Source organism: Myotis nattereri (genome assembly GCF_964212035.1).
Source record: "Myotis nattereri genome assembly, chromosome: 10".
In the NCBI taxonomy this organism is placed as follows: domain Eukaryota; kingdom Metazoa; phylum Chordata; class Mammalia; order Chiroptera; family Vespertilionidae; genus Myotis; species Myotis nattereri.
Genome location: NC_138085.1, coordinates 1109526 through 1123779, shown reverse-complemented (window position 1 = coordinate 1123779; position 14254 = coordinate 1109526). Strand labels below are relative to the sequence as shown.

Genomic DNA, 14254 nt, shown 5'->3' with positions numbered 1-14254 from the left:
ACACCCTTTTCCCCCCAAGAATAGTCAGTCCACTCCCTTTCTATGCCCCTGATTCTATTATAATCATCAGTTCATTCTGTTCATCAGACTATTTATTCACTTGATTTTTAGGTTCACTTGTTGATAGATGTGTATTTGTTGTTCATAATTTGTATCTTTACCTTTTTCTTCTTCTTCCTCTTCTTAAAGGATACCTTTCAGCATTTCATCTAATACTGGTTTGGTGGTGATGAACTCCTTTAGCTTTTCCTTATCTGTGAAGCTCTTTATTTGACCTTCAATTCTGAATGATAGCTTTGCTGGATAAAGTAATCTTGGTTGTAGGTTCTTGGCATTTATCACTTTGAATATTTCTTGCCATTCCCTTCTGGCCTGCAAAGTTGCTGTTGAGAAATCAGCTGACAGTCGTATGGGTATTCCCTTGTAGGTAACTGACTTTCTTTCTCTTGCTGCTTTTAAGATTCTCTCTTTGTCTTTTGCTCTTGGCATTTTAATGATGATGTGTCTTGGTGTGGTCCTCTTTGGATTCCTTTTGTTTGGGGTTCTCTGCGCTTCCTGGACCTGTAAGTCTATTTCTTTCACCAGGTAGGGGAAGTTTTCTGTCATTATTTCTTCAAATAGGTTTTCAATATCTTGCGCTCTCTCATCTTCTGGCACCCCTATAATTCGGATGTTGGTACGCTTGAAGCTGTCCCAGAGGCTCCTTACACTATCTTCGTATTTTTGGATTTTTTTTTCATTTTGCTTTTCCGGTTGGGTGTTTTTTGCTTCTTCGTATTTCAAAGCTTTGGCTTGATTCTTGCGATCCTCTAGTCTGCTGTTGGAACTCTGCATAATATCCTTTATTTCAGTCAGTGTATGCTTAATTTCTAGTTGGTCCTTTTTCATAACCTCGAGGGTCTCGCTAGATTTTTTGAGGGTCTTACTACATTTATTGGCGGTCTCACCAGACTTTTTGAGGATCTTACTAAATTTATCGGCAGTTTCTAGAAAGTTCTTGAAAAACCTTAAAAGCGTGGTTTTGAACTCTATATCCAGTAGTTTTCTTTCCTCCATTTCTGTCATTTGTGACCTGTTTCTTTGTCTCCGCATTTTTTGTGCTTCCCTGTGTTGATGGAGTGGCTTTCTGTGCTAGGTGTCCTATAGGGCCCAGTGGCTCAGCCTCCCCAATTACCTGAGGAGGACACTCTTGGTGCACCCCCTTGTGGTCTTTGTGCACAGTCTTGTTGTAGTTAAGCCTTGATTGTTGTAGGTATCACTGGGAGGAATTGACCTCCAGGCCACTTGGCTGTGAGAATCAGCTTTGTCTGCAGTGGGAGAACTTCTGTACTGGAGACAACTTTATGGGGCAAGACTTGCTTCAATGGGGCTTTGGTGCTCACTGAGTCTGTCCCCTGAGTGTGTCCCTTATGGATCCGAGGAGCTGCAATCTGGATGGTCCCACTCTGACCACCAGGCACACTGGCTCCTGGATATCTAGGGAGGTCCTAATCTAGCCTCTTCCTGAGGCTACCCAGCAGGAGCTCAGCTGTGAAGCAATGAGAATTGCCTTGGGGCCTTGGGCTAGCTGCAGTTTGTTAGGTAATTTTCAGATTGCAAAGGGCCACGCCTTTCATATGCAAAAGCCGACGCACACAGCTTGGGCGGGGCGGGGGTCCCAGGGGATCAACAGGGCGGAGCAAGCAGCTATGGCTGTCCTCAGAGGCCTCCCTTCTCAGTGTCCCGGCAATCACTGCAAGCACCTCCGAGAGAAAGCTGCCCTCGAGTTCCGACCGATGCCAGACAGTCCAGTTTCTCCCGTATGAGTCTGGGTTCCCAGAGACTCGCCCGCCAACCCTCTCCGAGTGCTCCTCTGTACCTCTGTATTTTACTTCTGCACCGCACCTCCTCTGAGTCTCAGTATGCTTTTCTCTTTCCTTCTAGTTGTAGAATTTCCACTCAGCCAGCCTTCCTGTGGTTCTGGATGATGTCCGTTTTGTCTTTTAGTTGTATTTTTGAAGTGGTTGTGTGAGGCAGCAATTTCAGGTGTTTACCTATGCCGCCATCTTGGTTTCCTCCAGTGATTCACTTCTTATTACTGTGCTGCAGGAGCTCTTTATTTTGAATGCAAGGCCTTTGTTAGGTACACTTACTGCTAGTGTTTTCTTGGAGTTTGAAGTTTGTGTTTCCATGTTTTCTTTTGAAGAACATCACTAATGTTGATTGAAGTCCAATTATAAATTTTCTGTGATTAGTGCTTTTTGTGGCTAAGGAATTTTGCCTTTTTCCTGTATTTTCTTTTTTTTTTTAATTTATCTTTATTGTTGAAAGTATTACAGATGTCCCCCCCCCCCCATGGACTCCCTCTACCCCACTCCCGCCCCCAGGCCTTCCCCGCACTATTGTCTGTCCATGGACTGTCCATCTATGCCTAGAAGCTCATCGGTCAGTCTCTTCCGCCCTGGAAGTTTCATAGCATTAGCTGTGCGACGCATCCCAAGTGCCCTCCCGTCTGGTGTGCAGCATGCGGAGACCCACACAGATGCCCCCTGACTGACACTCCCTTTCCCCATGGAACGGCCTGGTCACAGTGTCAGAAATCTGTGTGGCGGGGATTCTGTCTCCCTGTGCTGCTGGCCTCCCTCGGAGGAGCTGAGTTCAGGCTGACTTCAGAGAGCGCGTCCCTCTCACCCACACGGCCTTCCCCCCAGGGGCCCAGGTGGACCAGTCCGTGTTTGAGGAGCTCATCCAGGAGCAGCTGCCGGAGCTGGCGGAGCGCCTGCGCGACCCCTCGGCCCTGGCGTCCCTGTCGCTCTCCTGGTTCCTGACACTCTTCCTCAGCATCATGCCCCTGGAGAGCGCCGTGCACGTGGTCGACTGCTTCTTCTACGACGGCATCAAGGTCGTCTTCCAGCTGGGGCTGGCCGTGCTGGAGGCCAACGCCGGGGCCCTGTGCAGCAGCCGGGACGACAGCCAGGCCCTCGTGCTCCTCAGCAGGTGCGCCTGGCTGCGGGCTGTGCTGTGCGGGACGAGGTGGGCAGGGGCTATGCCTGGAGGCTCCTGCCCCTCAGCCATCTGCCCCCAGGGGTCCCCGCCTCCCCTCCCTCTTCTCGGCCAAGCGGGAGTCCGGTCGAAAAAGGGCCTCTGGCCCTCCTCGGAGGAGATTCAAAAGTCTGGAGTGTAGATGGAACCTAGTGGCCTGACGGGGCCGCGGGTGGGGGTGGGGGGCGCGCCGGGGTGCCCGGAGCTGCGGGGAGTGGGCTGGCAGGTCCCTTTCGGAAGCTGTGGAGCCTGAGCACCTGTGCACGGACCCTGTGCGGTCACCAGAGAGCGCACAGCCTGCGACCAGAGTCCAGTCCTCAGGTCTGGCTCAGGCTGCCTTCCCTGCCCCTGAGCGGCACCGGGGCTGCCCTGCCCTCTCCTGGGTCAGGGAAATGAGCTGTGGCTGGTGCTGAGCCACGTCTCAGGCCTGTGACCGGCGAGGGCAGCTGGCTCACCGTGAGGCTGTGCTCAGGTTTCTAGATCACATCAAGAATGAGGACAGCCCTGGGCCCCCCATGGGCAGCCACCACGCCTTTGTCTCCGAGGACCAGGAGCCCCCTCCGGTGACGGACATTGGGGACCTGATCCGCGACTCCTATGAGGTAGCGGGGCCCTGCCTGTCCCGCCGCCCGCAGGCACTGCTGGGGAGACGGGACGGGCTGCAGGGGTGGCGGGGCTGTGCCCTCGTGCCCAGGAGGGACCCTCTCCCTGCAGAAGTTCGGGCACCAGTCGGTGGGGCAGATTGAACGCATGCGCTGCAGGCACAGGATCCGGGTCCTCCAGGGCCATGAGGGCACCACCAAGCAGAACGTGGTGAGTGAAGCCTCCTCCATGGGGCGGGGGTGGGGGTGGGGCGTGCCTTGGGCCCCCTGTTGGCCTCCAGCAGGAATACCAGCTTTCTGCCCTGGCCCATGGCTCGGTTGGTTGGAGCTGTCAGCCGATGAACTGAAAGGTGGTGGGTTCGATTCCCAGTCAGGCACCTATCAGGTTAAGGGTTCAATCCCTAGTTGGGGCACTTATAGGAGGCAACTGATCAATCAGAAACATCACATTGCTGTTTCTCTCTCTCAAATTGATAGCCATGTTTTTGGGTGAGGATTAAAAAAGGGTGCCAGCTTTTCCCCGTTGAATTAAGACCTTCACAGAGGTGGCGTGGGTTTTAGTCAGACAGACTGGGAGCAGAGGGCCCGCTGGAGCCTCCGTCCCCCTGTGGGATGAGGACGGTGGCGCGGTGTGGGCCGGAGGAGGCGGCGCACAGACTCCGGGCCCTGGCCTGCGTGCTCCTGGACCGCCCACCCCGCCGTCCAGCCAGGCCAGGGCTGAACTCCACAAGAAGGTCACCTTGGCTGGAGGCCTGTGTGTCTGGAAGGGGCGGGGGGGGGGGGGCAGACCTCACTCACACCTTCGCTGTCTGCTCTCCTGCAGCTCCGCGTGGTCAGCCCTGAAGTCTCGTTCCCCCTTGGCGACCTCGAGGAGCTCTATGACTTGTTCAAGGTGCAGGTCCAGGAAGGGGAGGGAGGGACAGGCCCGGCCACTGTGGTCAGCCTGCCCGGGTGGCGTGTGGGAGCTGACCTGGGACAGCAGAGGTTGTGGCCACCCTGCCTGCTGCCCACCTGTCCCCCGCCCCCCCCCCCGCCCCGCCCACTCCTACCCTCGCTGCTGCTTTTCTACACCAGGTTCCCGGTCCCATCAGATGGAACAGGGGCCCACAGAGACCATCGCTTCATATACGTTTCCATTACTTATAATTCACTCACATGTTCCTGAACATCTACACCTATTCCTATGTTTATGTGGTTGGTATGCATGCCACATACTCTTAATATTTTTTAAATAACTTTATAATATATCATATTTGTAATAATATGCTAAACCATGTTTCTAATATTTGGTGGTTATTTAGGTGGATTCTCAGGTGTTGCTACTTATGCTACAAAGAACATTTTTTTATTGTTAAATATGTTTTTTATTGATTTGAGAGAGAGAGAGAGGAAGGGAGAGGGAGAGAGAGAGAATCATTGATTGCTGACTTCTGCACGCCCCCCACCGGGGGTCGAGCCCGCACCCCGCACATGTAGTGGGGGCTCCGCACACCGTCCCCCGCGAACATCACCTGTTTTCAAGTCTCACCGTTTTTCCTGCTGCAGGAAGAGAAAATACGAAGTCAAAGGTGACTGGGTGTCCCAAGTCCTCTGACTTCGAGAAGGAGAAGCAGGGACACGTGAAGCGGGAAGCGACTGTGCGCTTTAGCATCTACAGTCACATCTATTCAGGGTCAACTATTCTCAATTTGGGAGAATACGTGACATCACAAATCTGGATTTATGTAACGTAAACGATGGCTTTAAATTCACACTTCACTAAGTACTAGTCATGTCATTCATCTTTAAAGAGTTTTAAAGGATGTAGAGCTGACTGTTTCTTGTTTCCTGTTTCCGTATTTCCTGTGAATGATGTGACTGGTACTTAATGAAATTCATTTTCATATTAGCCCTGTCAGTCTTTCATTTTTGTAAGAATAAATACAAATAGAAACTTAAAATAACTTTGAAAATGTACCTCCAAAGGAAATGCCAGTGGAATAGTGTCCTGTCACGGTGCCCAGTTCTGTTGCACAACCTGGTGCCTCCTTTGTCCCGCCAGCCTTCCTTCCAAGCCCAGGTCAGCATCCTGCTCCGCAAGCAGCCCTCTCAGCGGTCCGTTCTCCCCGCGTCTGACCTGAATGTCCTTGGCTTTCGGCCAGACTTCTCACGTTTCAGTGCTTGATCTTCTCTGGTTGGATTTTGCATGCACCTCTTACCTTTTGAGTCAGACTTTTATTTTGTTGAGGGAAAGGCCTGGAGGAGGCGGGTTCAGGAGCCCTTGCTCAGCACCATGGATGGCACCTCCCTGAGCCGGGGAGGTGCAGGTGCGACCATTGTGTCTGTTAACAAGAGCCAGCTCTGATTGCCGTTTTAATCCCCTAAGGCAGTGGTCAGCAAACTGTGGCTTGTGAGCCACATGCGGCTCTTTGGCCCCTTGAGTGTGGCTCTTCCACAAAATACCGACTTCTGCGCATGGGCCACGAAGTTTCAGTCGCACTGTACGTGCACGCCCGCAGGTGGTATTTTGTGGAAGAGCCACACTCAAAGGGCCAAAGAGCCGCATGTGGCTCGCAAGCTGCAGTTTGCCGACCACTGCCCTAAGGCAAGTCTGGTTCTTCCTTTCATTTTTATTGAGATACTAGTGTCCTGGTGCACAGATTCAGGCACATTGAAAGGAAATTAATTAGAAGAAATATTTTAATATCGCTATTCGCCCTTTCTCTATAATAAAAGTTTCAACCAAATTCACGATTGACAATGACAGATCGAAACACACATGTGCGATTGGCACCAGCATGAGCTTTATATGTATCGTGCATGCGCAAGTCAACTTAGCCTTTTATAGACATAGAATAAACTTGTTTAATTAGACCTGCTTTCTGATTTAGCTAAATTTTTTCCAACCCAGTGAAGCACCCTGACTTCTCTTTCAGGTAATTGTCAACAACACAGCAGTAAATATCAACACGAAGCAGATTATTATTGTAGATCATGCAGGGAGAACAAAGGGTAAAATATGTAACTGCAGCAGTGTTTGACTATATTCTGCTCAGCAAGAAAACCTTGGAGTCATTTTCAAGGTCCACCATTTCTTACTTCTTTTCAGTCAGGTCAAGTTTCTAAGCTTTCTAAATCTCCGTTTTTCTGGCTAATGAAAAGAAAATAGGATTCTACTGAGTCTCCTATCTACCTACTCCAGGACTTCTGTGAGGATCAAATGAGATGAGTCACGGGAAAACACTTCACAGACATTTGGTTAAAGTGTAAAATGTTTCCACCTGGCTATAAAGCAAGTCGTGTTCCTGGGCTGAAGAAACTGCAAGGAGGCTAGTGGCTAGGGAGAGGAAGTGGGGCGTTGCTATGTGACGTCATTACCTGGCGCCCGCAGTGGCTGTTTCTGGCTGGGCTGGGCTGGGGGCCGCACTTTGCGCCGTGGGGTCTCGGCATCATCGCTGCGATTTGGTGAGCTGTCTCTCCGGGGTGGTGGCAGGGCCTGTGTGCCACTTGGGGGAAGCCGAGTGTTGCTTTGTCGGCGCCCGGTCTGTGGCGACGTTTCTTTGTAAATGGCCAAGTGGGTATCACTGCAGCTCCTGTGTTGAGCGTGTGCCCCTGATGGTCAGTGCATGTCATAGTGACCAGTCGTATGGTTGGAGGGACACTTAGCATATTAGCCTTTTATATATATACTAGAGGCCTGGTGCACAAAAATTTGTGCACTGGGGGTGGGGGGAGTCCCTCAGCCCGGCCCGCGCCCATTTGCAGTCCAGGACCCTTTGGGGGATGTCCACCTGTTGACTTAGGCCCACTCCCCAGGGGATCAGGCCTAAGCTTGCAGTCAGACATCCTCGGGGGATGTCCAGGGAGCCCTCGGGGGATGTCCAACTGAAGGCTTAGGCCTCCAAGGGATCGGGCCTAAACCATTAGTTGGACATTCTTAGTGCTGCCACGGAGGTGGGAGAGGCTCCTGCCAACACCTCTGCACTGGCCAACCATGAGCCAGCTTCTGGCTGAGCAGGACTCCCCATATAGAAGTGCACTGACCACCAGGGGGCAGCTCCTGCATTGAGCGTCTGCCCCCTGGTGGCCAGTGCGCATCATAGCAACTGGCCATTCTGCTGTTCAGTCAATGTGCATATTAGCCTATTATTATTATTATATAGGATGTCCCTGTTTCCCCCCTTTTGCCCCCTCTACCCAGCTCTTGCCCCCCACTTCTCTCTGGCCATCACCATACTGTTGTTTGTTTCCATGGGTTGTGCATATATTTTCTTTGGCTAATCCCTTCTTTAAATTCACTTCTTTAAATTTTTATTTTCAGATAAGTGCTTATAACTGCCCTATTATATATTTTCTATTATATCATCTAGAACAGCCGTAGGCAAACTATGGCCCGCGGGCCGGATCTGGCCCGTTTGAAATGAATAAAACTATTGAAAAAAAAGACCGTATCCTTTTATGTAATGATGTTTACTTTGAATTTATATTAGTTCACACAAACACTCCATCCATGCTTTTGTTCCGGCCCTCCGGTCCAGTTTAAGAACCCATTGTGGCCTTCAAGTCAAAAAGTTTGCCCACCCCTGATCTAGAATTAAGATTTTTTAATTGAACCCTTGTAAATTTTAGCACAATTTAATAAATTATGCTAGAAGCAATTAGGAGATTTTTCATGTAGTGCAGATACAGTTCAATTAATATTTTATTAACTTTTAATTTTTTAATATTTTAATTTGAAATAATCTCATACATGTAAAAAAAAACCTATAAAATACTACAGCATATTATATATACCCTTCACCCAATTTCTTAGGTGTTAATAATTTAAACATAACCATTATACAACTAACAAAATTTGGAATATATTTTTCTTATAATCTCTTTAATGTTACTTAATCCATTTACTTTGTTTTTGTTAATCTTCACCCAAGAATATTTTTCCATTGAATTTTAGAGAGAGTGAAGGGAAAGGGAGAGACACATTGATTGGTTGCCTCCTGCACATGCTCTGATATGGGCTGGGGATCAAGCCAGCAACTGAGGTACATGCCCTTGACTGGAATGAAACCTGGGACCCTTCAGTCCACGGGCTAATGCTCTATCCCCTGAGCAAAACAGGCTGCAGCTTAATTCATTTACTTTTAATCTATATGTGTCTTTATATTTAAAGTGGGTTTTGTTTTTTATTCACCCTCATAATCTGTCTTTTAATTGGTGCATTTATACCACTGACTTTCAGAGTGCTTACTGATAGAGTGACTGCTATATCAGGCGGCTTCTGGGGCTTCTGGAGCCGGCCAGCGGCCCAGGACCAGATCCGATCACGGGCCGTAGGCAGGCGGCTTCTGGGGTCGCCCACGGGGGCCTGGATGGTGGCTCGCGCTGGCGGCTCGCGCTGTCCTGCCCTGCCTGCGGTATGCAAATTAGTCGCCATCTTTGTTGGCGGTTAATTTGCATATCTTGCTGATTAGCCAAGGGGGGGTGTAGTGAAGGTATGGTCAATTACCATGTTTGTCTATTATTAGATAGGATAGATGATTGATATGAACAGGCATACAGAATGACTTGACTCACACGCATTGGGAAGGGATCACCACAGTAAGTTTAGTTAACACCTTCTTCTCATAGGAACACACACAAAAAAGAAAACAATGTGTTTGCCCTTGTGATGAGAACTTTTAGGATCTATTCTCTTAGCAACTTTCAAATAGACACACACAGTGCTATCCAGTCTCCAAGCGGTAACTACATCCCAGTGCTCACTGACAACTGCAAGTGTGCCTCTGGCCCTCACCAACTGCCCGCTGCCCCCCTGCCCCACCAGTACCACAAACCTGAGCTCTTTTCTGTGGCTCTGTGTTTTTGTTGTTCATTGTTGCTTTTGTGTTTTAGATTTCACATATGAGTGAGATCATATGGTATTTGTCTTTCTGTCTGACTTTCTTCACTTGGCATAGTGTCTTCTGGGTCCACCTGTGCTGTGAAGCAGGTTTAGATCACACAAGCGTGGGTTTGGGGCGTCCCCTCCTAGCCTTTCGGTTAGAGAACCGCTCCGTGCGTCCTGTCTCCCCCGCGAGGTGTGACCGTGTGAAGCACGCTCGGTGTCGGGCTCTCCTGGGAGCACCGGGACCTGCTCCTCTTAACCGTCAGCTACATCTGTTCACTGTTGCTGGGATATTAGGCCCAAGAGAGCATTTAGTCTGTTAAATATCACTTTACTTGCCATCATGTTCTGGTTAACTTTTCAAAATTCAATAAAAAATTTAAACTAAAGGAAGTAAAAGTATACCTACTCTCACCATTGAAAAAATATAAAACTTTAAAGCAAATACAAAAAAAGGATTTAGCCTATCTGCACCTACAGTCCTATCTTGTACAGGAAGTACTCTTCACAATATGGCGAGTCCTTTCCTATTTTACCCTTATGTTCTCTCTCTGTGAACACACACACACACACACACACACACACACACACACACACACAGGCTTATCCTTTTTTCCACACTAAAACAAGATTATGTGCACATATGGCCTGCAATTTTTTGTCATGAATATTTTTCTTTTATATATATTTTTTATTGATTTCAGAGAGGACGGGAGAGGGAGAGAGAGTAGAAACATCAATGATGAGAGAATCATTGATCGGCTGCCTCCTGCACGCCCCACATTGGGGATCGAGCCCATAATCCAGGCGTGTGCCCCGACCGAAAATCAAACCAAGACCAGGTTCATAGGTCAACACTCAACCACTGAGCCATGCCAGCCAGGCAGCCATGAACATTTTTCTAAATCAGTATTACAGCTCTTCCTCATTCTTATAAAATGGCTGCACAGCTTCACTGTAGGGCAGAACCGTAATTTACTTAATGTTTACTTATTCAGGGACATTGTGTGTCCAGTTTCTGCTGCTCGATGCGCAGTGCTGCCTGAGTGGACTTTGCCCAGACACTGCTGCCCTGCGGGGCTTCCTCCGGCGCCGCCCGGCCAGGCAGCTGCGAGGGCTTTGAGCTTTCAGACTCCAGGTCCACGGACAAGGTCTCGCACGCGCACTCCTGCGGCCGCTCCCTCCAGCATTGAATGTTCCGGACCCTTGAGCGCCTTCCTGGTTGTGTAGGAACCGCATGTCTTTGCCTTTAACCTTGCTTGCTCCTCAGTGAGGCTGAGTCGCCCCAGGAGTTCACTGGCTGATTGGGCCCTTCCCGTGCCGCCTGTGGGCGCCGCGCCTGCTTCTGTGTTGTTGGCGTGTGGGGGGCTCTGTGCACACGGGTGGGACTCGTCCTCAGCCCCCGTGCGGTGCTCTTCCGGGCAGGGCTCCATGGGCGTCTGCATCGCAGGCGCCACATGCCCGCAGCAGCTCCGTGCGCTGGGGCTTTCAGGAGCGACTGTATTAGACCTGCGTGCTGCGTGTCGCAATTCTGCAAAGGCTGCTGAAGGCGCATGTCACAGGGACTGACAGTAAAGCGGTGAATGGCATTTGGTTTCTGTCCCAAATGGAGTGTGCGCTGGCACAGTGTGGTGTGGGCACGTGTGGGGACCTGAGTTGTGAGTTGAGACATCCCGGGAGGGGACGTAACGGGGGGCGGGTGGGGGGGGGAGGGTGTGGCCCCCAGTGCCTGGGCCCGTTCTGATGGTTTTAGTTTTCAGTCTGTTCAGACTTTCATACCACCTGTGTTTCCTACTCTGACTTTTTTGGATTGTTAATATATTCATGTGATTGAACATTTAGAACATATCAAACAGTATGCTTTTCCACATTTGGTTCCTTGCCCCCATTTTCCCTCCGACAGGTGACCAGGCGTTGCGCCTTTTGTATCCTGTAGCTTTGGCTACATAAACATCAAATGAAACACTGCATGTCCTCTCTAATTAAAACTATACACTTACAAATGGTTAAAATGGTAAATTTTATAAATACATTTGCTACAAAGAAAAAAAACCTTAATAAAAAAGGGTGTCCAAATTACACTCACATGGTAGCAAGGAAAAGCTTCACATGTCTGGTCGGAGCGGTGAGACCGTGACTTAATTTTTCCATTTGTGTTACAATGATGCGTATTCAATAGTAACGATGTGACAAGGCGGGAATGCCTCCAGCGGTGAGCGGCCCCTCTGCTTTCAGCGGGAGCACATGCTGAGCTGCTACTGGGAGCAGCCGCGGCCCGGGCCCGCCCGCCACGACCCCAGCCGTCCCTACGCCGAGCAGTACCGCATAGACAGCCGGCAGTTTGCACGCCTGTTCCAGCTGGTCTCGCCGTGGACCTGCGGGGCGCACACGGAGATCCTCGCTGAGAGGGCCTTCCGGCTCCTGGACGACAACATGGACCATCTTATCGAATTCAAAGCATTTGCCAGCTGCCTCGGTAGGACTGCTGGCCGCAGCACGTTGCTTTGGGTGTGAGTCTGTGAACACAGCGCAAGGTGTACTGTAGCAGGAACGATGAGCTGTCCTTGTGAATGGCCCGACACAGTTGGTGATTTTTAAAATCACCGCAGGCTCCTCCTGAGGCCTCTCTGCTTCCTGCAGGGGGCCAGGCTCTCAGCCCCAGGTCACTGAGCTGTTCTCATGGCGCCGGGGAGTGGGGACTTGCTAGAAGCCACATCCCTAATGCTTACACGTAAAAAGAGCCTTCGGAAGGCATGAGGCTCCCTGGCAGCTCAGCAGTCACCCGTCACCACCCTTCACATGCTCACGCACACAGTGGGCCTGGGAGCAGGGGAGGAGGAAGTTCTCTATGACAAGTGTATGTGAACTGCTTGCATCTGCTCTCTCCCCCAGACACTATGTATAACGGAGAAATGAATGAGAAAATTAAACTGCTCTACAGGCTCCACGTTCCTCCCGGTAAGAAATTCGGAGACACACTGGGCTCTGTTCTGCCTTGACACTCACTGACCAGCTTTGCGCACAACACGAAAATTCTTTTTATTTTTTATTGGTTTAAGAGAGAGAGGAAGGGAGAGAAGCATCTATTTGAGAGAAAAACATCAACTGTTGTCTCCCGTAGACACCTTAGCTGGGTATACACCCTGACCAGGAATTGAACCTGTGACCTTTCTGTGTAGGAGACAGTGCTCTACCAACTGAGCCACACAGTCAGGGCCTCAAGTTCTTTTTGAATTTCATTTAGACTGGAAGCAACCAATGTTTCTTTTTAAAAAACATATTTTTCTTGATTTCAGAGAAGGAGGAGAGAGAAACATCACTGATGAGAATAATTGATCAGCTGCCTCCTTCCCGCCCCCTACTGGGGATCGAGCCCACAATCTGGGCATGTGCCCTGACTGGGAATCCAACTGTGACCTCCTGGTTCCTAGGCCGGTGCTCAGCCACTGAGCCACGCTGGCCGGGCCATGATGTTTCTGACTTAGGGCTCCTGACGGCAGATTGAGTGCCGCGCTGTGGCCGATGCGGTGGCTCTGATGCGAGTGGGCAGCAGAAGCCTTCAGGACTTGGCAGCACACCTGCCCGGGCTCTGGCTTCTGACCCGCTGGTCCAAGGACCACCCTGTAGGAACTGCTGGCCTGTGGATGTCTGGGGAAGCCAGGCCTGGTGGTCTCAGCAGATGGCTCTTTTATGCTACTGCTTCTGAAGGACCCCTTCAGTTTTCCACCATGTAAGGCCTGGCTTCCTTTAAACTGAAGCAGTGGTAACCAGGAACACAGGAAGCAGTTTTGAAATCTACAGGATCAGACGTGGTGTTCACCTCCAGGTATTGCATGGGCCTTTGAGGTTGGTAGAGGCGGGTGAGGAATTCCAGGTCTCTGGCCTCCTCGCCACAGTCCTGGTGCGGGCGGGGGCCTCGGACAGAACTTCCCGTGAGGCGCCTGGGGCACTGTCAGGCTTCCAGGCCAGGCCAGTGGCTTTCACAGCTAACACCTGTGCCAGCGCTGGAAATGCACGTATTACTGTGGGCTTCTGGGCCCACGTCCTGAGGTTGGCATTGCTGGGCTGATGTGTAACATCGTGTACATTACCTCCGGGGCGCGCTGTGGCACTTCATTGCTACTTCCCTGCAAACAGAATCAGTAAAGTTCTTTGCCATTTACGCCAACATAATTTGCTCTTATTTTTCATGTTTTCCTACTAACATAGAAGACATGCATAGTTATTTCTTTATTATCATCATTGTCTTTACCGTCTTTTCATAATCATTCTATCTGGTATTGCTAAATACGACATGATTGACTTAATTTTATTCAATGATTTCATCTTGAGTTTTAAATAACTTTATTTTGTGATAATTTTAGATTTATAGAAAAGTTACAAAGATCATACAGATCTCATTCTTGATATAACTTTAAATATATTAGTTTTTTTATATCATTTGAGATTGATATTTGTTCTCAATACTTCATATTGAATTATTGTTTCCAAATTACAAGTTTATTTCTAAAAGGCATATTTTAATTCTATTAATCAATTTAAGACCTTTATGGCTTCAGAAAATCCATTTTTCAAAAATGTTCTGAATATATAAAATTGTAATACTTATATTGTGTGACTCTGAATTTAAATTGTTAAATGGAAGATTTGATTTATTTAATATTTGAATTTTTATGCAGTTTTTTTTTTTTTTAAAGTCTTAAGAATGCAGACTCTAAAACAGGGGTGGGCAAACTTTTTGACTCAAGGGCCACAGTGGGTTCCTAAA

General features: G+C 49.3%; 1 protein-coding gene across 1 annotated transcript in view; it reads left to right on the top strand.

Annotated features, from left to right (window-relative positions):
- The window catches only part of TBC1D8 (TBC1 domain family member 8), a 108021-nt gene that overhangs the window by 86719 nt on the left and 7048 nt on the right, over positions 1 to 14254 (top strand). Inside the window, exons 12-17 of the mRNA XM_081101626.1 lie at positions 2691 to 2976; positions 3494 to 3623; positions 3736 to 3834; positions 4447 to 4515; positions 11722 to 11962; positions 12379 to 12444. Of these exons, the coding sequence (XP_080957752.1) occupies positions 2691 to 2976; positions 3494 to 3623; positions 3736 to 3834; positions 4447 to 4515; positions 11722 to 11962; positions 12379 to 12444 (891 nt within the window). The remainder of the gene's footprint in view (positions 1 to 2690; positions 2977 to 3493; positions 3624 to 3735; positions 3835 to 4446; positions 4516 to 11721; positions 11963 to 12378; positions 12445 to 14254) is intronic.